Here is a 27000-nt window from a genome sequence, read left to right as displayed (position 1 = left end):
GTATAGGCAGTTCCTTCCCAAGAGGCAGGGAGGAAGTAGTTGCAATGATTGTCCCAGTGGGAGCCATAGAAAAAGAACACAGGGGTCACAAAAGCTGCATCGAAGACCCACGACGCGGCGATCATTTTCTTGGCTTTTTCTCTGGACACCTTGAAGCTCAGGGGATAGACAATGGTGTAGAACCGGTCTATGCAGATAGAGAGGAGGACGTAGATCTGGACGCCCGGTGTGAGATACTGAAAATACCGCACAAACTTGCACATCACGCTGCCAAGTGTCCACCTCCCCGTGGCGAACTGAAGCAGGACGAAAGGCGTGCTGCCGACACTGACGAGAAGACCAGCACACGCCATGGAGACCACAAAGTAGTTGGTGGTGGACTGCGTCCTCCTACTCCTGTGGATGACCAGACAAACCAGGGAGTTGCCAAATACAGAGAAGAGCCACAGGGCCCTGAAAAAAATGCTGGCCGTGGCCACTTCCCCGGGTCTCAGTCCATACCGCAGGTCCGTTCTGTTGCTCTTCCAGCCGTGCTCCCCACGTAAGCCCATCAGGTCACGGCTGGGCAGAGGCGTGGCTGTTTCGGTGCAGCTGTGGTTTTGGAGTGGCACCAGGAGCGTGGGGATGACCAAAGGCGGCTTGCTTTCATCCATTTTGTGAGCAAAAACCATATTCACTTTTTTCCTCTTAGTTCTTCATCTGGACTTGATTTCAGAGACGGTCTCCTTTGGTCTTCTCTGTCAGGAATGACCGTTGCATAGGAGTTTGGAGAATTCCATAAACCACCAGGAAAGCCTGGGAACACATTTATTTCTGTCCTCTGCCTTCCCCTTGGCTCGCAGCCTGCTTCTGGGAGAAAGAGCACGTCAGGTGTCTGGGTGGTAGCTTTCAGACGTTGCAGGACCAAATCCAATGCTTGTGCCGGTGTCCCATGTATTCTCGTTCCGCGGAAAAGCGGGTCAGAATCTTTAGGTGCCATCCTATTAGCTTCTGGCCAGGGGCAGATCTAGGTTTTGTGGAGTCTGAAGCTCATGTAATTTCAGGTAGTTTCTTTCAGAAAAAGAATACAAAATCAGCAATCTAAAAACTAGTTAAGAAAGGTCAAATTTATTTAGAAGGGGACCATGGAACTGTGGGGTCTCAGCTGAAGCTTAAACTTTATTAACTTCCTGGCTAATCTGTCTGTTTATAAAGGTGTTTAATATTGTGAAAGAAAAATGTCAGACCTGTCTGATTTTGGTGCATTGGAGGTCAGTGTTTCACTCCTGTGCTGAATGCTATTGGTGCTTCCTTTTTTTAATGCTTGAATTGAAAGATTTTCATGGGGGAGAATATAAATTTTGGTTTTTTATCAGTGTTATCTGATATCTGGTGAATCTGTAGATTCAAATCTTTTAGGTCAGGAAAGTTTTCTCCCATTATATTTTGATTTTTTATTCTCTTTCAGTGTATTTGTTTTCTTCTCCAGTCAATTCTTAGTTGCATGCTTATTCTGTGCCCAAAGCTATTATCATCTTTCTTGTCTTTTTTACTTCTTAGTTCTTTTCTTTGCATTTGGGCAAGCAAGTTTGTCTTCTGTTTTACTTTTTTTAAATTTCCCTTGGTGTCAACTTACTACTTTTAATACATTTTCAAATTCTGCTCTAATCTTTTATTTTATCAATTTTCTATTTAATCTCACTTGGCTCTCATTTTACCACTGCCTGCCTCTCATTCAGCTCTGTCTTCATTTCTGTTGAGGATATTCATCTTTTTTCTTTTGTTTTATAGAGTACATGTTTTATTTTATTACAAGCAGAAAGTAAGTGTTAATTCTTACTTATGCTTTTTAAAACAAATGTTTCAAACACACACTTTGTCTCTGCATCTTGAATGCATATACCCTTCAGGTTACAGAATCTTTTTATTTGATATACATATGATAAATATATATGATAAATATAATATATTTAACTCATAGAATGATTAGAATTCTATTGAGATCTGGCATTTTCTTTTAAAAAGTACTATTTATTTTCCACTAGAATGTTGTGAGAATCCTTTTGTTTTTACACTGTAGAGTTGGCTACCAGTTTGGTGATCCATCAGGGAATTTTCTTTCTGTGTAGAGTTTCCCCTACACAGGACTTTGGTGTTTCCATTTCCTTTTTTGTGATGTGCCTGCCACATTAGGCAAGACTGATGCTGCTTAAGAAGTGCCTTTGGGGCACCTGGGTGGCTCAGTATGTTGGGCATCAACTCTTGGTTTTGGCTTAGGTCATGATCTCACAGTTTCATGAGTTTGGGCTCTGCACTTGCTTGGGATTCTTTCTCTCTTTCACTCTCCCTGTCCCTCTCCACTTTGTGCTGTTCTTTGTCTCTCTCAAAATAAATAAACAAATAAAAAAGAAGTGCCTTTAGTGTTTCTGTTGGCAGTAAATTGGGTGAAGCCTACTTCATAGCTGCCCTAAATGGTACTGAGCTATGGTGGCTTAAGAATCGCCAAGTGAGCTTTCCCTATCTTTTCCATGGTTTCCCATGCCTCCAACATCAAGAGTATTGTTGGGTCCGGTATATCCCCTATTTGTTTTCCTTGGCTCCTGATTTACCTCTCATGGAAGTCAACTCTATGTCCCATTAGTGCAAGTTCTTAGACTTTCCTGCATGTGCATTGCACATTTTCCTATGTGGATTCAGCCTTTCTATTATTCCTACATCAACTCAAACATTTTGGTGAGAACTGAAAAGATGAAAATAAAGCCCATGCTTGCTCACTGTTCGAACTCATGTGCTTACCTACACGGAGCTGCACATTTGAGAAGTGACGGACTGGACTTGGCAAGGGCTGACATACTTGCATTGAGGAATGAAATGAAAAAAAGGGGTGTAGATTTGGAGGGAGGTAGAAGTGCAGATTTACGGATGGTCGCCATATACCAGCAATGCAAGTTAGAAACCACCTGCTAGCTTCTGACTCTGGTAATGAAATTAGAACATGATAGTTTAGCACTGAATGTTGTACCTGACCTAGAAAAATAACACTCTGTTATGACTTTGTGTGGTTAGTTTCAGGTAACTTGTATAAACTGCAGTGGCCAATTCTCTCCTTCTACTGAACAGCTTCTAAATTCAGTACCTCTCTCTCCGGGACTGTGACCTTTGCTTGTACACATCTCTTTGGGTGGTTGCAAACCTGAATAGTGACAAATGTTCTAATTTCTGCAAAGTGCTCCTTTTGTGGGATTGTGCTTAAGGAAAACACTGGCAAATCTGTGATATATGTGAGGAAAGAGGTATAAAAGGCCTGAAAGAATTTTTCAGGGATATCTAGAAGGAAAAAGGAAAAAGAAAAGTGAGCCATTTTTCTCTTTTTTTTTCCACTGATGAACACAAGAATTAAGATTATGACCCACTGTCTTCTTTTATTGCCTTTGCAATGGATTTTGAAAATATTTATGTCTGAAGAAAATTCTGGGTTCTAATCTCATTCCTTACCCTGGGGAGAATTGCATAAACTCTCTAATATCAATTTCTGTGCTGGTAAAGTGTGAATAATAATGCACCCTGGATGTGTTGAGATAATTGAGGATTCCATGTCTGGCACCTGAAGGGCACTTGATAGTAGCAGCTGTTATTTTTATCCTTCCTTTATTGCTCTCTTTACTATACATTAATAAATTCTGGTTAGAAATCTTGTCTGCAAACAATGAAAACCAACAGTCACCTAGTTTTATATGTATATAAAACTGAAAAATTCAGGAATAGATCAGACTTCAGGAATGGCTGATTCAGGGTTTATACAATGTGACAAAGATGTCCTCCTGACTCTTTCTTGAGAAGTAAACACTTCATTCCCAATCTCCATGTGATGGCAAGCTCGCATAGAAGAATTAGAATATGCCACCCCCAAATATGTTACTCTGGCTGGAAGGACCTGAGAAAAAAAGCAGATGCAAGGTAAAGTCTTTGTTGTGTCTCAGTTTGCCTGAAAACAGACCATAAATTCACCTTATGAAGGTGTTTGTGTCTTTCCTCTTCTTCCCCTTACAAGGGAAGGGGATGAAAGCCTCATCATTGACAATGACAGGACACCAAGAGAGCCCACACAAACAGACCTCACCATCTAGCCCTTATCTACCATTAGTTTTCTCTTATGTTTGCCTTCTTACAATTTGCTGCCCCTAGAAGTTCAAAGTCGTTCTCCTTTGTCTTGTCACTTTACTTTAAATCTGTCCTTTTTTTTCCCCCCCCCTTTTTTTTCTTTTTGGTCCAAATGGTATAAAAGCCTCCAAGCCCATTTGTTTCTTTGGGAATTTTCTCTTCTTTCTGTGAAGCCTCCATGCACCGTGTCAAACTTTTAACATCAAATAAATGTGTGTGCCGTTTCTTTTGTTAATCTGTCTGTTGTCGATTTATTTCACAGACCCAGCTGAAGAATCCAGGAGGGTACAGGAGAACTGTCTTCCTCTGCAATTGTTTAAACAGTTCCAAGAGTCAGATCGTGAGAAAGAGCAGACATCATTGTCCCGGCGGGGCTAGAAATGTGTTGAGATTCTGATTGGCCAGTTTGGGTCCCTTGCCCATCCTGCACCATCTTCAAGTACTGACTTATGCCTGGGGATGGAGCCCCACCTTGACCGTGTCGTCTGCCAGTGGGGCAGAGCTGCTGAGAAAAGTGAGACTGGATGCCGGGGAGACAAGCGACAGATGTCTAGTCAGTTAAGAAATGGGGTGAGAGAGGAGAATTCTTCCCCCATTGAACATGCTTGTTCATCTTTTTTTTTTTTTAACATTTATTTATTTTTGAGAGACAGAGAGAGACAGCGTGAGCAGGGGAGGGTCAGAGAGAGAGGGAGACACAGAATCTGAAGCAGGCTCTAGGCTCTGAGCTGTTGGCACAGAGCCCGATGCGGGGCTCGAACCCACAAACTGTGAGATCATGACCTGAGCTGAAGCCAGATGCTCAACTGACTGAGCCACCCAGGCACCCGGCTTGTTCATCTTTTACTGTAGGTTTGCAAATAAAGGATAGAGGAAGGACTTAATCGTGACCTTTCAATGGAAGCAATATTAAAAATCAAGGATGAGGACCTGTCATTTTTCATCTCCACTTAGGACACAACTGACCAATGTGGTGACAGGAGAGCCCAATGAAGAACTTAGGGAGAGAGTGGGGGCTTTCACTTAATTGGACCACGCCCGGCAATAAAACGGAATAACGCAGCCATCTGCAGATCACAGGCTGAAAGGACTAGATGAATTTTGACCAGATTTAATTGTGACCAGACTGTGGAAGTAAAAAGTTTCAGTGTGAGTCAAGTTAACTGTTTTATTTCATGTCTTGTTTTTAATGCTTCCATATAGCCCTCTCGCTTTTTCTAAATTACATGCCTCATTGTATTTGAGTTCCTCCTGCTTTTGACAGCTCCATGGCTTCCAATTTTGCTTCTGCTGCTTTGATTATTATTCCTGATTTGGTTGTTGATGAGACATGTGGTTTTCTTCAATTAGCTCTGTCACTCTTACAAATGTGTGTGTCTCGCAAGTGTCCTAATTAAAGTCAGGAGGAGGAGGGGGCAGAAATTACAGGCAATTACAACGGTGCCATCCTCCCCTCTCCCTGCTCTTTTCTCCTCATCATTGGGGCGCAGTCTTCTGTATCTCCATTCTGCAAGCACATTGAGCAGCCTCTCTGTTTAAAATCCCATTACTTTTTTTTTGAACGCGATATGCAGCTGTGTCAGTGTGTCATACATTAGCTTTCAGGAAACCCCAGAGATTTCATTTAGCTTTATTAAGTACAGTCTCCTCTCTGCCAGCTTCTATCATTCTTTCAATTCGTCCTGAGATAGAAGACTACCGTTACCATCATGTGCAGTGCTAGATAGTTGCCCCAAACCTGTGGCCCCCTCTTGTGTGGGCTTACCTTCAGTGCATTCCTTTTCAATGCTGCACACGTCGATTGATTATCTGAGTCTACTTAATGTGCCGGGCAGCATGCTAGGAACCTGGTCTACAAAGATAAGCACAGCGAGGTTTAGACAGTGTGGACAGGTAGTAAGAAAAAGCTGGATTTCAGAGCTGGACAAGACATAGTTCAAAAGCCTAGCTGTTGGGCCACGGGTAAATCACTTAGCTGTTTTTTTCATGTGTTAAAATTATGCTAATACTACTTACCTTGAAGCGTTGTTGTGAAGATTGGAGATAATGTATGCAAAGTAGCTAGCTTAGTGCCTGCTATACCTCCATAAACGGGAGCTATAATTATTATCATGAATAAGATATAGTGTACTTAAGGAACTCACCATCTACTCAGAGGGAGAGAAGAGTAAATTAACTTTTATAATATATTGTTATATGTATAATAATGAAAGTATGTAGGTGGTAATAGAATCGCCTCCCCGGAGCTCTGCCTGTTCTCTCTCCCACCCACCTCTCCATCCTCTCTTATGTAATCTGCATACCCCCCTCCCCAACATCTCCAATATACTTTGGCCACCTAACCTCCCCTCTTCTTAATCTCTCTTCTCTAGTCCCTGTTCCTCTGCCTGCAGAGCTCATCTGTGTGAGCCTTACATGGCTGTCTCTTCCTCGCCATTCACCATTCAGCTTAGTCATCCGCTAGAAAGGCTTTCCATTGCCATCCAGTCTAAAGTAGCTCATCCACTCACCTCCATGTTGAAAAACAAAACAGTTTTATTTACTTTGTAGAAATTATATGCAATTATCTAATTTGTTGGTTTTGATGTTTATTTCCTAGTGTTTCCCACTGGGTATAAATGCCACAAGGAAAGACACCATATCTGTGTTTGTTCAACGGTGCTCCTGTTGGAAGAACAGTGGCTACAACACAAAGCATGCTCAATATATACTTGAGGGAGTAAATAGTGGTGGGGGATATCCAGCAGAGACCTTGAACAGAAGAATTTCTGTAGTGGTAGGTGTGCATTTTGCTATTGCTGTTATTGACAAGTGCCCACTACCCAACACATCAATCGTTATGGGCTCCCAAGCCTAAGGCAAGAGGCTAAGATAATGGGAATCTCACACCGTGATGTCTAACTTTGTACTACTCAACCTGGCTTTAGAAAACAGGTTTTAAATATCCATACTTCTTCGATCACCTGCTATGTGATTTTTACCTGTTTGAGTCCTTCTTCCTGGACTCAAGCAAGTTCTTGGCAGGAGTCTGGTCAAGGAACCAAATGGTGGTCCTCAGTAAGTTTTCATGGAGATCCATCTTTTATTGTGTCTCTTCTATGACTTCCCAGTGGGAGGATGATACCTTACAGAAATAAGGTAAAAAGGCATTTGAGTCTTTTTGAGGTTGAGCATTTAGCTTTAGGCATGGGCTTCTAGAAATAACTGCTGACTTTTACAACAAACATTTCTCTTCCAGTGTCTGAGTTGGGCTTAAAATGACAAGGCATCAAGGAGTCCTGGCCAGTGTTTATAAAAATGTGTGACCTTGATCAAAAGCAGAGATTGGGTAAAATATAGCAGGCTTAGTGAAAATCTATTCCTCCTGTTGGAAAAACAATTCAGAAGGCAAGACGCACATATCAAAGCTCCTAATTTACTGAGGGGGACCAGTCACACCATAGTTTTATAAAAACGACAAAGTTTTTGTTTTAGCTCCACCAAGACTTGCTAATCTCTTATGCAAGACATCCACTTAGCTTCCAATCAAGTGGTTAACTAAGACTTTGTAGTTGCCTCACCGGGGCTTCTGGAGCTTCTTACAACTCACTCAGAATTTTAATTTGCATCAAGATATATTTATATTTTCTCTTAATTGTCTTTTCTCAGTCTCAATCCAAAAAGGAGCCTAAAGACTTAATGCAACTTAAGTTTTATCTTTATATGATTACATTTAAGTATAATTTCAAGTTTTATTATGACACGGGAGAAATGGATATGGCCAGGGGACTTAATCCAATTCACTGCAATTCATCTAAAGGCCTTGGCAATGGCAGAAGCTCAAAAAATTTGTTCCAACCTCTTGGTCTTTCAAACACTTGTGGGTCTGCCTTGCCTACACAAACTGTAGAAATTTGTTCAGTCACACACACACACACACACACACACACACAAACATTTTAGATGAGCTACATATGTATACTTCCAAAGGTTTTGTTTATTAGAATGAACTCAAATAGATATCATGGGTATTTGGGTTATTATTAGCTTTCTGTTAGAATATCCTTATGTTGACTGTAAGTACAGGACTTTTAAATGGTTGAGTCTTAATCTCCATTGGTGGATGCTATTGGTGTTGGGATTTTTAACATGTTTTCATATTGCCATGTTTTGGCACATCCTATATTGGATACAAATTGAGTTGTTCATGATATTCCAGACCATAACAGTCTCCCCAGTGTGCATACTTGAGCCTCTCCCATTCAATTTGGAAACAGACCTCATTTGTTAGATGGTAATCATTAATATATCAGCCAAAGTGATTCAATAATAGTCCTCCAACTTCTCTAGCCATAGACTGGACATGATCATAGTCTGGCCAATATTAGCCCTTCTATGGGATCTTTCCAACTCAAGCTGGGAGAGAAAAACACTCTCGTCTTTTAGTCAGGCAACTGTTAGAATATTAGTCCATTGACCTAGGCAGCCACATTAGGAAGTCTGTTTATATTAAGGAAAATACAGCCAGTATTCATTCAGAGAGAGGCAGAGAGAAGAGATCCAGCAGCCTGGCCTTGGGTGCCTGGTCTGATCATCTCAGCCACCCCCTTGCCTGTGCAGGGCACCTGAGCCAGGATTTTTTATTTGTTTTGCTTAAGGTAGTTTGAATAGGGACTTCTGATGAGCAATCAAAAAGTTCTTCACTAACATAAACCTCAATTCACACCAAAGTGACCATAGTGACATATCTTTCCCATGAAGTCAACATGGTAGAAAAACACCAAAACTTATATAGGATGAAGAAAGTAAAACATGCTCAGGAACATAGATATAAAACTATGGATACCTTACAAAACAGTAATGATAAGAGGAACCTGGAAATGAGAAAATAACATCTCCCCAAGGTGGTAAGGACTCTCAAGAGAAGAACAGCAGAAACTGGGGACCACTCACCCGCATAATGGGCTAAGTGAGGTTCCTATCACTGAGAAGAAAAGCTGAGCATTTATAAAACTCACTGTTTATTAGGGACATTGTACACTGTGTATTAGGGATATCTGTGAATAGATTCTCAATATCCAGATGACTCTTCTATATAGAAAAGCTTTTTTTTAATTACCTTTTTGATGTTTATTTAATGTCCAAATTATTGACATTATGAATTTATCAAATATCATTTTACCAGTAACAATAAACAGTCTTCTAGATATTCACATAATATTAGCTCATGTTAAATTAAAACTTACATGTGTAACAAAATAAATTTCCCCCATACTTAGACATTGATTGCAAAGTTAAACTTGTTTCATAAAGCTTTCCTGATAACTTAATTAAAAGTACAAATCTCCAGAAGTTTTCAAAAATGCTTAAACATGCTAGGATTCAGATAGAACACAAACAGAATGTCTCAATGATTAACAAATTATCATGCTTACAATAATAGTACCATAATGCAAATAGCATGATTTAAAATGTGGCTTTTCATGTTTCTATTCTCATTCTCATGTTTATTCTTATTTCTCTTCCTAATCATATTTCCATTTTTATTATAATTCTTTTTTTCTATTCTTATTCTTTTTTTTTTTCAAGTAGGCTTCATGCCCAGCACAGAGCCCAATGTGGGGCTTGAACTCATGACCCTGAGATCAAATCAAGAGTTGAATGCTTGGGGTGCCTGGGTGGCTCAGTCAGTTGAGCGTCTGGCTTCAGCTCAGGTCATGATCTCACGGTTCGTGGGTTTGAGCCCCGCGTCAGGCTCTGTGCTGATAGCTCAGAGCCTGGAGCCTGCTTCAGATTCTGTGTCTCCCTCTCTCTGAGCCTCTCCCCTGCTCATGCTCTGCCTCCCTCTGTCTCTCAAAAATAAATAAAAAACGTAAAAAAAAAAAAGAGTTGAATGCTTAACTCACTAAGCCACCTAGGTCCCTCTCTATTTTTATTCTTTTTAAAAAAATATTTATTTTTGGGAGAGTGTAAGGGGGAAAGGGCCAGAGAGAGGGGGACAGAGGATCTAAAGTGGACTCTGTACTGACAGATGGACCAGCAGTGAGCCTAATGTGGCGCTCAAACTCACGAACTGTGAGATCATGACCTGAGCCAAAGTTGGAAATTCAACCGACTGAGCCACCCAGGTGCCCCTATTCTTATTCTTGCCCTTATTTTGATTCCTTCCTAGGATTATCTTTCTAGGCTTATATAGTAAATGTATCTACATTCTATTTTCATCCTATGCTTATAATTTTATCAGACTCAATTGAATCTGGTAAACAATACCTTTCCAGACTAGCAAGAATAGTATGGGTTATTGAACAAGTAATTTTGCAGACCAGAATTATGCCTGAATGTTGGGAAAAGTTGAAGCGGATGCTCTTTTGAATCATTTACAGAGTTGGAAAATATATTTCTTGCTTAAAATTATGAATTCAAAAGATTCTTGCAATTTAACAATTTATACTTTTGTCTTCTACTGTTAGTATGCTTTTCATTTTTCGCTAAGAATTTCTATCATATTGAAAATTTATTCTTAATTAAGGGTATAGTAAAATATGCCTAGTTCTTGTTTCAGAGGGTAATAAAACCAGTCATAGTCTAATATCTTCTGTTATCTTTATAAAGTTCCAAGTTCCACTGGGACAGAAGAATCCTCTTACCAAGCTGCTTTGGGCTTTCCTTGCTTTTGGAGTGAAGCTTGAGTTAACCAATCTCTTTTCGCTGTCTTAATGAGACATGTTTCTGTCCAAGTGTGTGGCACTTTGTCCTTACACTTGGAGCTCCACTGACTTTCTGCGGACAGATACTCATATTAATATGGGCAGATTTCTCCTTTTGGACCTGAAATAAAGCCATCGCCTCATTTCCTGGATGTAGCTCAATCAGCGTTCTCTGTTTTCATAAGAATGTTGGAATACCTCCACAGGAAAAGTTGCCATGGAAATGAAAAATGCAATTGGCTAGTTATTAGTTTTTATTGCCCTATGGAACTCACGTTTAGAGAATGTTTAGAGAAGGGGACCAAAAAAGGAGTAAGAGCATTTGTTTCTTCATAAAGTGTGCAAGGAGGAATTCTTGCCCCATTGGGAGTCATGGTTGAGTCTGAAACTCCTCACAAAGATGCTCTGCCAGGCCGTATGCACAGCTGCTTCAACCAGTTGCTGCTAACAGCTTCTCACACCAACAGACCCAGTTTTCTGTCTCAAGAGTCTCCGAATGCCACGCTCTCTCCAATTCTGACCATCAGTCCACAACTTGCCCTAAATGTTTTCACTTTACGTCTGGAAGTTAATAGGAGCATGGTTCATAACATACAAAACACATTTGGACTAATAAAAAATGAATAAGACCACCTGGTGGGCTTTCCCTTTAATCTAGACCTTGGGCTCATTTCTGCCCCATTTATTCAAGGTGGGGGTTGAATTCCACACTTGCCAAGTATAACAAGTGCAATCAGTTTTGTTTGATTTTTCTTTCTTTTTGGAGGCTCCACATTTTCTGACTTTAGTCCAGGTGAGTACAAATTTAAGCAAAAACCCAACTGTGCAACTTTAGGAAATCCTCGAGTTCATTGAACTCTGCCATTAGGTGGCAGCAGTACAACATGAAAAGGATCAAGACAATAAGTGGAGTGAAGATGATGATGATGATGATGATGATGATGATGGTGATGACGATGAACACTGAGGCATATAACCTTGGATTCAAACACTGCCTTTATCCTAGTGCAATTTTACTACTGTTTTCCCATTGATCCCTACAATATACATGGGAGATGGAGAAGAGAATGTCTTATTTCTATGTGGTGAGGTATGACTAATTAAACTCAAGATTTGTTGAGGGACTTGTCAAATTGACCTAGCAAGGTGTTAGCAGAGCCAGTCCTGGAATTTAGGTCTTGGGATCCAAATTCATCCTGCTTTTCACCTGCACTCTTTTCCACAAAGCATTCATTCTCTTTATATGTGAACTTATTAATCCTTATGAAATATGAAGTGAAATTTACCAAAGAATTCTATTTCATCCGCTAGGTAAAGGAAAGAGGCAGAAGCCATGGATGTGCAGTGTTAACATAGAGATCTGCTTTGCCTAAAAAATAGGAGAAAAATATTGTCTAAGGGCGACAGTATCTGTGAGATTTTTGAGGCCAGATCGCCTAGGTTAGTGAACATCAGGCATTTGTAGTTTCAGTGTCTTTCTTCCATGTAATTTATGACACGTAGGAGCTTCTGCATGACCCTCACACCATCTGAAATACATTTGATGACTCACTGCAGGGACTGGTGGGCTGCAAGGGTGAACAATGCTTATACTGGTCAATGGCTTCACACAATGAAAGGAAAGAACAGTGCATATAAAGGGGCTGTGAGACCACCCCAAGGACAAGAATCACACTTCCCTCAGATTTATTTTGCAGTCAGTAATCATCAAAAGCACAGCAGGGCTCTGAACATTAGAGGTCTGTGGGTGGGATGAACTCTGAACCACACTTGGGTGTCAGGGGCCTGGGCTTAAAGGAATTGGGAATAAAAGTTATCTTAAGTTTTTGTTTTATTGTTTACTTTGCTTTTGGAGCAAAATGAGACCCTTGAGTCAAACCAAGATTTTTTTTTTTCTTGAGTGAAAGTCCAGTTCATGGTCTGTGGCATTGGCGGGCAAGGGTAACACAGTGTGGCTATAAGCAGAATGGTTCCTGAGTTCATTGAGAGGTGCTACAGCACAGAGGTGAGTGGGAATGACAATAGTCAAACTGCAGACTCGGGAGCCATGGCTGGGTTAGGGCCTTTGATTGGGCAACATGCCAAAAGGGCACAGAAGGCATGGTTTCTCACCAGGAAGGGAGATGTTAACTGCACAGACGTTTCACATATTTTTACCCCTTTCTGGCTTCATAGGGCTTCATAGTGCTGAGGCGAACGCAGAAGATCAGAGAACAATGGAAAACCTGAAGCATGGAAGAGGATTTGCATCAGAATCTGACAGAGACATTTCTTGTAGTTTTTTGGACTTGGAAGCAAAGAACTATCTCAGCACACGTGCGGAGCAATACTAGGGGCCTAAAGGCAGATGAGCATGGTAGTTTTGTTGCTTCTTTGATATGAATTCTCAGAGTAGGAGCATCTGGGTGGCTCAGTTGGTGGAGTGTCCAACTCTTGATTTGGGCTCAGGTCATGATCCCGGGGTTGTGGGATTGAGCCCCAAGTCAGGCTCCGCACTGAGCGTGGAGGCTGCTTAAGATTTTCTCTTTCTCTCCCTCTGCCTCTCTCCCTTCCTCATGCTTGCTCACTTCCTCTCTCTCTTTCTTCCTAAAATAAAATTAAAAAATACTTCTCAGAGTAAATCTACTTCACAATTAAATATAAGGAATTGAGGAATTTTTATTGTTTTATATCACCCATGCTTCTGCTTTTTTTTTTTTTATAGTGTGAATCATTGAGCCCAGAGGGCAGAGAGAACTCATGGAAGGTGGTATATGTATGGCAAGTATTTTGTATATATTATTTCACTTGCATATATTATTCAATGAATATTGATCGAGAGTTATTGTGTACCGAGAGCTTGTGACATCAATGAAGATTTTGATATAAAATATATATTCCATGCATTTGTGGATCTAATAGGGGCAATGAGCATTAATTAAATCAGGATGCACACACCACAATCCTGGTACAATTTCTAGTGTGTGGTGTGTTGAGGGGAGGGGTGCTTTCACACCACCAAGCAGAATTCCCATACCAGCTGGGTGTTCTTACAATTTGACTCAATTCTGACATTAACTGCCCAGAGATAGTATCAGATCCCGCAGGTGAAGGGCTCAGTTCTGTAGGACTTCTCTCCACTGTAGATGCCAATCACAAGCCCAGGTTACCTGTGCTTCTGACCGACCAGCTCCAGATTAGAAGTTCCCACAACCCCCTCCTTGCGTTTGATTAACTAGCTTAGAGCGTCTCACAGAACTCAGAGAAACATTTTCCGTACTACATTGCTGGTTTATTATAAAAGGATATAACTCAGAAACAGCTAGAATGAAGAGATGTTTAGGGCAAGATATGGAGAAAGAGCACAGACTTTCCACACCCTGTCCATATGTTCAGCAACACAGAAGCCCTTTAAACTCTGTTCTTTTGGGCTTTTATGGAAAGTTCACTACATAGACATAATTGAATAAATCTTTAACAGTAAGTGAATGAACTCAATCCCCAGTTCCTCTACTTTCCCCAGAGGTGAGTGGGTGGGACAGAAACTTCCAAATTTTCTTATTCACATGGTTGGCTCTGTTAGCCACCGGATCCTATGCTTAGGTGCTTTCCAAAAGTCACCTCACTAACATAACAAAAGGCACCTTTATCACTCCCTGCACTAGGAAATTCCAAAGGTTGTAGGAGCTCCTTGCAAGAAAAGGTGATGAAGCTCAAATATATATTTCTTATTATAAACTGCAATATTAAATACATAAATATGTGTATTTATCTCTATGGTGACAAGGGAAGTTTTGTGGCTTATGCAGCTGGATAGAGGGCAGAAGGAGAATGAGGTGGGTGGTAGGCAGCAATGTGACCATCAGTTTAATATAGGGCGGACACATTGAGAATGAGGCGCTTTTAGGAGAGCCAGGTAGAGGGGTGAGTATGAGCTTATAGGAGAAGTCCAGACTAGGGCTGTTAACGTTTGGTTTTCACTGGCATATGATGTTTAAAGTTGTATAATAGGACAAAAAAAAAAAAAAACATTCTGTCAGAGTAGAGAGAAAAGAGTACCATTTTACAATACAATCTCCTTGAAACTAAGGAAGGGGAAGACATGTTACATGAGGGTAATAATGCTTGTTGGACTTAACAACAGGAAAATGGCCTCTTTAGAAGGTGTTCTTTTCAGGGAGCCTGTGACCCATATATGTATATATAGGCAACTCCCATTTACAAGTTTGGTTTCCTGGTCATTTTCAGTTTTATCTCTCTCCCTTTCTTTTTAATTGTTCGTCTCATTATTAGACATAGAGAAGAGAAGTCCCTGCCCCTCATTCTCCAAATTCCTCTTCAAAGACCTATGTCTGGGATAACCTACCAAGTACTTAATCAATAAAAGAATGCAAGGTGGGAAGCAGCAGCTAGTATATGTCTTTCAGACCCACTGCCTGCCCTTCCCTATTGCTCAGGTTCTGAGGTGGGGATGCTTCTGTGTGGCTTGTTAACCGATACCGAACTCAAAATTCCACGTATTTGGCCCTCTGTGCCGCGGGATATATTTTTACCTGCAAGACTGCATGTTCTGGTATTTTCATTGTATATTACAGTTCCGATAATGAGAGACGAAGGGGTTTCCTTCCCGAGAGTCAGGGTTGATGGTCTCATTGCTCTTTCCCTCTTGGTGCCAGCGATCTGAGCCATGTGGATCTTGCCTCATCCTTGCCCTTTCTTTGTACCATTCACTGAAGCACTAACCATAAACTTATCTACAATGGAAGCCTGGCATTGCCAGCGTTTGAATCCTCTGCAATGGAAAACAGATGACTTTATTTTTGATTCCTGTGATCTCCATTGACTTTCAGACTTCTTAACTTCTAAACTTCTCGAAGAATGTCCTGAGGTTAGAGATTTAGAATAGAGTAGAATGCAACATTATTTGCGTAATGTTCTTCATAGATGCTGCATCACCAAATGCTTACACTGTAAGCCGAGACTCAGTGGAGAATGCATTGTGGAAAGCAGCTTGATGGAGGCATCTGTAAAGGGTGGGAGCTGAAGAGAGCAATTGAACTCAAATCAGGGAGGCATAGGTGTTCACTGAGGCATTTTTTTCTTTTTGGGAAAGCATACTTGTGACATCCGAGTCCCTGTTGTGAGAGTAGAAGGAGGGAGAGAAGTTCTGATGGCTGGGTGGAGCTCAGGGTGGCTGGTAGATAGAGCAAAAGGGATGGGACTCAATTCTGAGCTCAAGAGCATTGGGGCTTGGAGCTTAAGACTGTGCTATGGAGACACCCAGGTATGCATTTCAGGTCCTAGAAAGGGCCATGGCAGCTTTGAGCAAGAGTTTTGAGGGGAAGAATTCAATTCAGAGTGATACTTGGGTTAAGTTTTAGGGGAATGCTCTGAATAATGATCATTTTTGTGTCAGCCAATGAAAGAGGCTTTTTAAAAATTTTTTAAAATGTTTTTTATTTATTTTTGAGAGACAGAGAGAGACAGTGCAAGTAGGGGAGGGTCAGGGAGAGAGGGAGACACAGAATCTGAAGCAGGCTCCAGGCTCTGAGCTAGCTGTCAACACAGAGCCTGATGCGGGGCTCGAACCCATGAACTGTGAGAGCATGCCCTGGGCTGAAGTTGGACACTTAACCGACTGAGCCACCCAGGTGCCCTGAAAGAGGCTTTCCACTTACCAAAAAGTCTCTCCAAAACATCTCATTGACTCCTCAGAACAAACGTACAGGGTAGATGTTTAGTCTCATTCTATAGGTGAGGCATTGGAAGGCCTGAGAGCTTCACTCATCCAACACATAACAATAATTATAATAATCGCTAACATTCATTGGGTGTATGCTAGGTGCCAGACACTATTCAGAGGGCTTACCTGGGTTATTTCATTTCAATCTTCATAACAACCCCATGAAGTAGTTGCCATTTGTGTAACTATTTCATAGGTGAGAAAACCAGGCAGAAAAGTTTAATGTGACTTCATAGTCAAGGTTAGAGTCAATGTTCAAATCCAGACAGCCCCACTCCAGTTCTGAGACCCTGATATAACTTGAGTATCAGTCATGTTTCGAGAACCATGCGAGGCACTGGATACAGAGCATAAACAAAACAAACATGATCCTGACCTTCACATAACATGCTTCTTACAACTAGAGAGGCTAAGTGAGCTTTCTGGAGCTACATAGCTATTCAGGGTTGGAGGTTTGGACCAAAAAGCCACATTTTATAGGATACCTACACACAACCCAAATATTCTCCAACTTTGGATCAAAATGCTAAACCCTCATAGCATCCCATAGCCCCTCGATTCCCCTAGACTGTGCTCTGCCATTCTATCCACATCTTCATCTTTCTTCTTCGTGTCTCTCACTTTACCCTTTCTTTCCTGATGAAATTCAGCAAATCCAGAACCCCAAGATTGCTGAGTGGAGCTTCTCAGATTGAGGAGATGGAAACCGTCATTGCAGTGCCAGTTTCCATAGCCTTAGGGACTTTGGAGCATACAAACTCCTTTCACTGGGCCCAGCCCTGAAATTCCAACTTTGGGGGTGGGTAACCCGTCTGTGGGAAGCAGCAGCAAGGAGCCAGTAGGGAGAGTGCGATTGAGCAAAAGTTCTCGTGCCCTTACAACCCTTGCAGCTGCCCCTAGTTTCTCTAGGATTAGATGACTTGAGATCTTCATGCTTCTTGAGTTGGGATGTTGATTGTGCTTCAAGCTTTGGCAATCTTCTGGGATTGTTTACACCTGTGGCTGTCTGTATAAAGCTACTTCTTGTGAGCAATAGAGCAGCAGTATGGGCACCGCTCATGTAGCTCTTTCCATCCCCCTCCTTTGACTCTCTCTCTTCTTTTCCTCATTCCCTTATCCTCATGTCCTTGCTTCTATGTGCCCATGCGCGAACAACATCTGGCGCCTGAACAGGGACGTGAGAACATATATGGATGTGAGTACATACACGGATTTTGGAAGGATTGCATTTTCAGGTAAGGGAACTGGTGTAAGACCAGACGACGGGAGTAAAATATTATGGGGCAAAAGTGTTCTGTTGAGCATACTTATTTTGTGTAGGCCCTAGAAGCACTGTTAAGACAGAAAGGAAGTAAAATTAGTTCTAAAGCATTACAAGATTTTCTATCTTTCATAAGGGAGCTTTGTCTTTGTTTCCCACAAGAGGAAACAGTAGACTTAAAAGCATGGAGGAGAGTGGAACAAGAGATGAAAAAATCAAGTACATGTAAGAGGCAAGGGTGCCATACCTCCTTATATGTTTACTATTTGGTCTATGATAAGGGAAGCATTGGATCCTCAGCATTCTAGAGAGATTATCTCCTTGTCTTCTTAACTTTTCCTGTACCTTCCAAAAATAATAAGATTTTAAATCAGGTTTTCCTTCAATGCCTCCTGCTGTCACCTTCCCTCTTCTTCCTTCCCCTCCCTCTCCTGTTTCTGCACCAACTTGAATGACTGTTTCCAAACTTCTAGAGGTAAATCAATTTATTACCTAAATTCTGAATGCACATGTGCTTCTATTTGGGGTATCAAGTGGAAGGCTGGACGCAGCACTACTCCCCGCCCCCCCCCCCCCAGGACTACACCGAGACGTCAGTTGGGCCCTTCAGTAAACCTGTAAACCTGTTTCATGGCCACTTTTGTACTTGTTTTGTCCAGTTGTCATTGTCATTGTTTTTGGTCTTATCTGTGGAAATTCTATGGGAGGGAATGTAATAACCTCTGGTGTGTATGTGAGTGTGAATGTGTGGCTCTGTCTGGCTTGCCTGCCAAGTTCGATTCCGTGGCACCCCTACCTCTTTGTCGGTCTTTGTGACACCGCCTCATGGGAACATTATGGGGTTGGGACTATGCAGAGAAGGGGACCTTGTTGGTCTGTTTAAAAGTAAAATCAAACCTAAGGGGGTGCTAATACTTTGTTCCTCTGCCTGCTTCTCCCTAATTCATTTCCCAGGTTAACGGCTATATTGGAGCCAAATGTTGTCGGTCTATCTCGAGATGGAGACTTGAGGCCATATTTCCTAGCAGTTGCCGGGACTCATTTTTGTTTCCGGAAAGGTTCCCTCTTTTCTCTGGACTGACATGGATTGCCTAATTCTACTGGTTAAAACAAAACAAAAGAAACCTTAAGTCTGCTCCTCTGTTTGAGTTTAAGAAATTCAAACTGGGAATTCTCTTTCTCTGCCTTCTGCTGGTACCATGTTAGTTAAGCAATTAGCTTTTGAAAATGCTAATTCTGCATGTCAGTCAGCCCGGCCCTCTGCAGGTACACGGGAAGAAAGGAGAACTGATTGCCAAGAAGATGATGACTGTGTTTCCACCACTTCTCTCCCTAATATGCCACCTTGCTTTCGTGCACACATTCAGGTAGGAGAAAAATTGCCTTGGGAAGAGTGTCATTGTGGTCCTCTTACACTGATCTCCCCAAATAGCATAGAAAATTAGACTTTGGTGGACTGGTCGCATCTGCTGCCTGCAGAAGAACCCAATGTCTACATCTATAATAGAACTTTTCCTGCTAATGTGCTGATGGCCCCAGTGGACAAAAACCATACTGGATTATGGAACTTGGCTGCTTCCTTGACTCCCTTATGGACTGATGCGTCACATGTTAGTGCCAATTATGAGTATTGCCCTGGAGTGTGGGAAGCTGCAAAGATTCAGCTGCTTGGCCATTTGCTAGCCGGAAATGTCACTCCCTGAGGGGAGTTACAAAAATAGGCAGGGGAGCGCCACTCCCTGTCAGGAGAAGCCAGAAGAACAAAGATCAATTGCCTATAGGCAGGGTGGCATTGGCACTTCAGTGCTGTGCTAAAAACCTTAGTTTGGTTCCTCTTTTACTCCAGCCTTAATCCCTTAACCCTGTTTCCTAGCAACCGACCTAGGTCAGTTGCCTTGTTTTCCCGCCTCAAAACCTTTATAAGATACGGTGTTTTCTCAATAAAGAAGAGGCTTGATCAGAAATCATGTGTTGTCTCCACTCTCTGCATCTCCCTCCTGCCCTATTTCTCTCTTCCTCCCTCAGGAACGAACCTGCAAGGATTTACTGCCCTGCTGGCCGGGGCGGGACTGGACACTGGAGCTGTTTTCATCATCCAAGCCTGTGTTCCCCATCCTTGTGTGTTAGTTGTTGGCAATAGGTTCACTACCATGCAAAATGGTTTGTCTTAGGCTGAGTGTAAGAACTGTATTCTGACCAATCGTATTTCCTATCATCCTATGAAACAAACAAATCCCCTTATGCCACTTCCATTTGTTATAATGTCTGTTAACATTACCGGCCTTTGGTATGCAGACTTTGGGATTCAATTGGCAATGGATTATTACATAAGGCTAAAAAGATTCCTAGGTCGATTAATAACTGGAATTGTTGCCGCTTTTACTTTAAAAGCTGCTACAACTGTTTCAGCCATAGTGCTTTCTCAAACTATGTGCACACCTGACCATGTGGCTGATCTTGCTAGAAATATGTCAATCGCCCTCGAAAGATTACGTTGCCCATGGAGCATTCAGTGGAGTTCATTGGAGCTCAATTAATGACTCAAAAGCATCTTTACAACTAAAACAATAGGGGGAAATGTGGGAAGCAGCAGCAAGGAGCCAGTAGGGAGAGTGCGATTGAGCAAAAGTTCTTGTGCCTTTACAACCCTTGCAGGTGCCCCTAGTTTCTCTAGGATTAGATGACTTGAGACCTTCATGCTTCTTGAGTTGGAACGTTGATTGTGCTTCAAGCTTAGGCAATCTTCTGGGATTGTTTACAGCTGTGGCTCTCTGTCTAAAGCTACTTGCTTGTGAGCAAGAGAGCAGCAATATGGGCACCGCTCATATGGCTCTTCCTGTCCCCCTCCTTTGACTCTCTCTTCTTTTCCTCATTCCCTTATCTTCACGTCTTTGCTTCTGTGCGCTTAAGTGTGCACAGCATCTCTCTGAATGGAGTAGCCCACTATGCTAAGGATTAGTTCTCCTTAACATTGAATGCCTAGGATTTACCTCTACTCCTCCAAGGATTCATACTCCATCATTCAGTCACTCACTCCATCGTTTGGCATTTATTAAGTTGTTACTATATACCAACAAAGCACTGAAATGTAGTGGTGGGTATGCCATTGATGATGTCCTCAAGAGACTTACTTTTGGGTGAGAAGACATCTTAGATTAATGCCATAAAAGAGAGAATGGCAAAGAGTTATGCAATGGTAGAAGATAGCTATTAATTATTGAGGGACTGTGGCATCTTTGGAGGTGCACTGCTCAGGTCCCCCTTCAAAAGCACCCCAAGGGAAGGAATATATTAGACAGCCTTTAGCTGCTGTACCTTTGGGATCCATTGTGTTTTGTTCATGCCAAGGCCGCCCCATTTCTGGGTTGCTCCTACCCAGGAGGGCTAGAGGTGGGACACTTCTGCTTCCTACAGGATTCCTCTGGAGAGTGCTCCTTGCTTTGGAGCTCCGCATCCCCTGGTCTAGATCTTTACAGAACTGTATGCCGTGTGAGACTTCTGCCACCCAACTTCCTTTCTTCCTCCCTACCCCCTCTCCTTTCCTAGGTGTCAGACCTGACCTGCATCATGGTCTGAAGACTTGCCCTGCTTACTCCCGCTTGCTTGCCTCTTTATCTGTCACAGGGGTTTTCTTCAATAAATCTCTTGTATTTCTTTGTCTTGACATCTGCCTCTTAAAGGACTTGAACTGATCTAGGGAGCATGAGGAGAGGCTTGATTATGCTACAGTAACAGATTAATCCTGGAATCACAATATCTTTCTATAAAAAGGTTGATTTGTCCTATGTTCCATATCCAGTGCAGGTTTTGTGGGAGGCTCTATTCCTCATGGGTATACAACCTGCCAGGAGCTCAAGTGTGTACCTGACTTCAAGGCTTGTCATGAAGAGATCTGGAGGAAGAGAGAACTGTCATAGCTATGTCTGGAAGTGACATCAATGACTTCATTGTCATTGTCCAGAACTTAGTCACATGGTCCCAACTAATACAGTAGCTTGTGAAGTATCCCTTTCTTTTATAGTTCTAAAAATTTACTTTGAGAGAGAGAGAGAGAAAGAGTGGAAGAGGAACAGGGAGAGAGAGAGAGAGAGAGAGAGAGAGAGAGAGAGAGAGAGAGAATTTCAGGCAGTCTCTACACTGTCAGCACAGAGGCTGACACAAGTCTAGATCTCACGAACCATGAGATCATGACCTGAGCCTAGATCAAGAGTTGGATGCTTAACTGACTGAGCCACCCAGTGCCCCTAAAGTATCCCTATCTTGTGTGCAAGCCCAAAACAAGGCAATACAGCAGGGGGAAAGCATTGTTTGTACTTCAACTGGTCACAATCTGTTAAGCCTTGTCTATTTGCTAAGGTCTAAATTACCCTTAGTTTACAAATGGGGCATCAGAGCCTGAAAGAGGCCAAGTATTTTTCCCAAAGTCACCTAATTAGCAAGAAGCGAAGCCAGAATGTGGAGCCACACATGTCTGACCACAAATAATCTTATAACCATTTCTCTATTGGTCTATTGACCTAATGCCAGGGCATTGTTAGTTGACTGGTCTGGATCATACACACCAATCTCTCCAGAGTAGTTAGAAACTCCAGTGAAATGTCTGAGATAAAGGAAATCAGAGTGAGATTTATGCCAAACCCATTATACCAAATGTTTTCCTCTACTAAGGCATGTTCATTTCTTAATAGGAGAGATGGGTGTCTCTTCCTCCCATATCTACAGCCATTCTGGGGGCAGAAGGAGAATCTTTGTTTGGGTTTCACTTCTTAAGGTAGAACAAGAAAAAAGAGAAAGGGTTGACCAAGTTTTTTTTTTTTTTTTTTTTTTTTTTTTTTTTTTTTTTGCCTCTTATGATTGTACTTAATAGTTTGGAACAGTGCTACAAAATAATGTGGCTTTTGAAAGAAATGCTTTCTGCCCAGTTTCCTTCTGGCCAAGGTTTTGAGAAAAGAAAACTATAAATAGCTGATGATAAAAGAAAATTGCTGCTGTGATCTGCGAAGAAAGAAAGGGAAAATACAAAAGAACCGTCCTGAGAGGTTTTCAAATAAAAATTATGGTTCCCCTCCCAGGGCCTAAGATTGCAACTTCTTGGAAGATGGAACGGCAAGCATGTGATGGATGTTTCCTCTCTCTTGTTTGTTTTCAAAGGTATTTTGTCTTAGTTGCTTTTCTTCTGCAGCACTCAGAGCTCTTCACATCTATTAAACATTTTAAGTGAACTGAAATTTCTCAGAGTAGGTAATTTACAAATAGAGCCTTATTATTTGTAAGGCAATCATCCAGCATTTCTGATTCTCGTCTGAATCTCTCTCCTTTTCTCTCCTGTCCTCACATGTCCTCTAGAGCAGACATGCCTGGGGATGGGGAGAGGTAAAAACTAAGGTGTGAAGAAAAACTGGCACAGTTTGACTGTTAAGCGGATAATACCCTTTTGTTTAGTCCTCACCAATAAACCATTCTCCATTTCCTGCCAAAATGTTTGTTTGCCATTGATTAAACTTCACATTTTTATTACTCAGAATTAACTATAATGTTTATGAAATTAGAAGGTTAAAAGGGACAATTTCCCTGCGCATTGGTCCAGTTTCCTCTAATCAAAGGGCTTCCCTAATAGGAAACCAACTTCTCGTCATTTCAAATGCAATTCTTATCAACTGGAAGTAATTGGGCTACGGCTCGGATGTGCAGCTACTGAATATACACAGAGCTCTATTTGCTATGTTTTTGGCTTGATATGAAAGTTGGTTTCCAAAGGTTGTCTTAAAATAGAAAAGCATGGGACATGGTGATCTCTGGTTCCCTGAAGACAAACTGCTTTAGGTTTTTAAGGTCAATTGATATGCGTGGGCACTTATCCTTTGCTTTCGAGTTACATCTATCTTTTGTGTTGGGGACACTCCCTGCCCCTGTGGACAGAGCACAGGGACTGACCTTAGACTTGAAAGAATTAATGGGTTTCTGTGGAATCCTCTCCGGGTGGCAGGTGGGAGCTCTGTCAGAGTCAGGAAAGGAGAAGGGGCATGTTTCTGAGATCAAAGTCATCCTGACAACTTGACATGGAGAAAGGGCAAAAAAAGGAAGTTGAAAATGAGAGAAAATAAAGTCAGAGAGGAAACTTGCTCAGGGGCATTTTAGACATAGATTTTGTGATATTAACATTTCCTTTATTTTTTAAAAAATGAAATAAATTGCTTCCCAGTGACCGTAAAGGTCATTAGTACCATCTGCAACTTCGTACTGCTCAGAGGATGACAGTAAGGAAATGGCATGGGTGAGGCCTTGGGAGTGCTGTTGGACCTGTGCACAGCTTTAGTCAGCCTGGACATTTGTAGCAAGTTCAGGCTAAGTCAAACTGAGCTGTCCCCAGAATTTAGTGTAACTGTCGCCTCTGGGTCCAATTAGGAGGCACACTGGATTAGGAGCCAAAAGACAGGGATAGAACCTTCATCCTGTCCCTAGTTGTATAATTTGTTGTATAACTTTATCTCTGCTTTAGTGACTTTATCTAGAAAATCAAAGATTTGGGCTAGATGACCTGTAATCCCAGAGGGTCTAGCTAACTATGTGAGGTGTAAATGTGTCTATGATTAGATCTCCTATTATCTATTTTGGTCAAAAAGCCAATCTACCAACACAAATAGATCATGCACTTGCTCTGTGCTCGGCTCTGTGGAGGGGATGGGAAGGGTATGAAGGGATGAAAAATTTGATTCTTGTTTTCTGTCAACCCCATGTGAGACAGAACTCTGGCTTTTTAAATCACTGTGGTCCCAGAGTCAAGCCATGCAGAATTCCCACCAGAGATGTCAACTGGCTGAAGAAGGGATATTCCTTTATCTTGAGTTAGAGAGATATTAGGCATTAAGAAAATATCCCCCCCGCCCCCCCCCCCAGTGCAAGATACATAAAATTGGTCCAAATCAATTAACTGTCACAGAACTTCTGAGACAGAGGCTCTCTTTGGGCAGAAAAGGTGTGAGATTTTCCAGAGAGAAGGACATATACCTCACAAGTCTGAAATCCAGGTATCAAATTTGTTTCAGATCCTGTAGATAGAAATCAGTTTCAAAGCTTAGACAAAAGGATAGCACAAATCTTGTTTGTTTTTTACACGACATACGTGATAACTCAGGGCTCTAAGACTTAGTTTTTTTAATACAGAATAGGCCACAGTGAGACAGAAGATGTAAGTCCAGGGATGATGTGGGGACAGCAGGAAACACTTTCCCTGTTAGGGTAGAGGCATCTTTGTTTCTCAGGACAGAGTAGGTGAGGCCAAAGCACATACTTGGCTCTAGAAGTTTACTGTTGAATATGCATTGGCTTTGGTGTCTCTCCAGCTCATTCTCCCCACCCCCACCCCAGATCTCCATTTCTCTGTGCTGGGATAACACTACCATGGGTGGAACTGTGCTGGAGAGACAGAAATGAGAAAAAGACATGGTATCTTCTCTTAAAGAGCCTAGGTCACTGGAAGAGGGAGACATGAAGGCAAAAAGTTACTAGTTCTTGTTACTACAATCCATATGAATCAATAACTGCTGTGAAAGCTTGGAACACCAAGCAACTAAAGCTCTCAGCAATCTGGAAAAGACCTCTGGGTGCCAGATTTGTGCTAAGTGTGCTGGAGGATGCAAAGGGGCAATTGCTTGTTGAGGCAGGCCTGGTGTCTCCCACCTAACATCTGAGGTACACAGCTTTGAGTTGCTTCCTCCAGGGACTGGAAGGCAAACCTGAATGTTATTTGCATGAAAAAAAAAAGACCATGCATTTTCTTTATAAAGTTACCTGTGTAAATTGCTGATTGCTCTTGGAACAAATCGTCACAAATTTGGTGGCTTTAAACACCACGTATTCATGATATAAGTCTGGAGGTCAGAAGAAATCAAATCAAGGTGTCACCAGGGCTCAGCTCCTTTTAAGGGCTCTCAGAAGGAATCTGTTCCTTGTCCTTCCTACTTGGTAGAGGCTGCCTGCATCCCCTGACTCACAGCTCCTTTCTTCTGTCTCCAAAGCCTTGTAACATCTTTCAGTCTCTTTCTCTCTGTCTTTGGCCACTCCCCCTCACCTCCACCACTTCCCTTTGAAAAGGGCTCTTGTGATTCCATTGGGCCCACCCTCATACAGGAAAATCTCTTCATCTCAAGATTCTTCATTTGATCACACCTGTGGAGTTCCTTTTCCCAGATAGGGTAATATATTAACAGGTTCTGAGAAGTAGGATGTGAACATGGACATTGTTAGGAGGCCATTATTCAACCTACAACAATACCCAACTTTTCTGAGAATTGACCCTTCTGCTTCTCTCTCCTCTACCAGATCTTTCCACTACATTATCTCTCCCAGATCCTTCCACAGGGAATGTAGAATGGAAGCAGTATAGCTTGATGAATTCTGGATGAAACCTCCAGTGTAACAATGGACAAGTCACTTAACCTTTCAAAGCCTCAGCTTCCTTCTTTGTGTGGTAGAGAATTTAAAAATACCTATTTGTAGTGCTGTGGTGAGGATTATTAGTACAAATTTACTAGGGGGAAGTCTTGCACATAAGATGTACTCAATCAATGTTGACTATTATTTCTGTGATTGTTCTAATTATTAGTAGGAAGCTGGCAAGGCACACAGGCAGAGAAGGTGTCTCCAAACACCTGAGCTATACTGAGAACTCAGCTTGGTTTTGATTTTGGTCAGGGAGGTTCTTGGTTTTCATTGAAAACCAGTTTTTACTGGTTGACTTCCCATCACTTTAGCTCTAGGGAATCAACTCATTTGGACTGACCCACCCCATTCGTGTACCTCAAGTCCTTCCTAGGGAAGGAAAAGTTGCTTTCAGGTTTTTGGTGTTGTGGGAATTTTAATTCTAGAATCTCTTTGGACACACCATGCTCTATAGTTTCATAAATTCATCTTCTGATTTTAGCCTGGCATTAGGAGGAAAATTGTCTCATTTAATTGATTTGCCCTGATGCGTAACTATCTGATAGCTCAACAATCTTCCATCTTTTTGTAAATGTTGCTCATTAAACCAATAAAACTTCGGAATGGTGAAATTTCAAGTAGAATGACAGAGGGGATATATATAATCTGGAGATACAGTGCAAAATATATATGAGCAATACATTTGCTCAGTTATTAGGTATATTTTTTGCCTAAGAGCATGGTCCCAGTTGTCAGTTGCTCTAAACTAT

General features: G+C 41.7%; 1 protein-coding gene and 1 long non-coding RNA gene across 2 annotated transcripts in view; both read right to left on the bottom strand.

The window, feature by feature from the left end:
* LOC115302166 (probable G-protein coupled receptor 19) overlaps positions 1–937 on the bottom strand; it is a 1436-nt gene extending 499 nt beyond the window's left edge. The window contains exon 1 of the mRNA XM_029952166.1: positions 3–937. Coding sequence (XP_029808026.1) covers positions 3–671 — 669 coding nt within the window. The 5' untranslated portion in view covers positions 672–937. The remainder of the gene's footprint in view (positions 1–2) is intronic.
* Positions 938–5905: 4968 nt separating this feature from the next.
* LOC115301708 overlaps positions 5906–27000 on the bottom strand; it is a 23135-nt gene continuing 2040 nt past the window's right edge. The window contains exons 2-3 of the long non-coding RNA XR_003913256.1: positions 7122–7264; positions 5906–5992 (exon numbers count right to left, since the gene is read on the bottom strand). This is a non-coding gene — a long non-coding RNA (uncharacterized LOC115301708). The remainder of the gene's footprint in view (positions 5993–7121; positions 7265–27000) is intronic.

This window comes from Suricata suricatta, chromosome 9 (assembly GCF_006229205.1).
Source record: "Suricata suricatta isolate VVHF042 chromosome 9, meerkat_22Aug2017_6uvM2_HiC, whole genome shotgun sequence".
NCBI lineage: Eukaryota > Metazoa > Chordata > Mammalia > Carnivora > Herpestidae > Suricata > Suricata suricatta.
The sequence above is the reverse complement of the archived record's forward strand: the minus strand, read 5'-3'. Positions and strand labels throughout refer to the sequence as shown.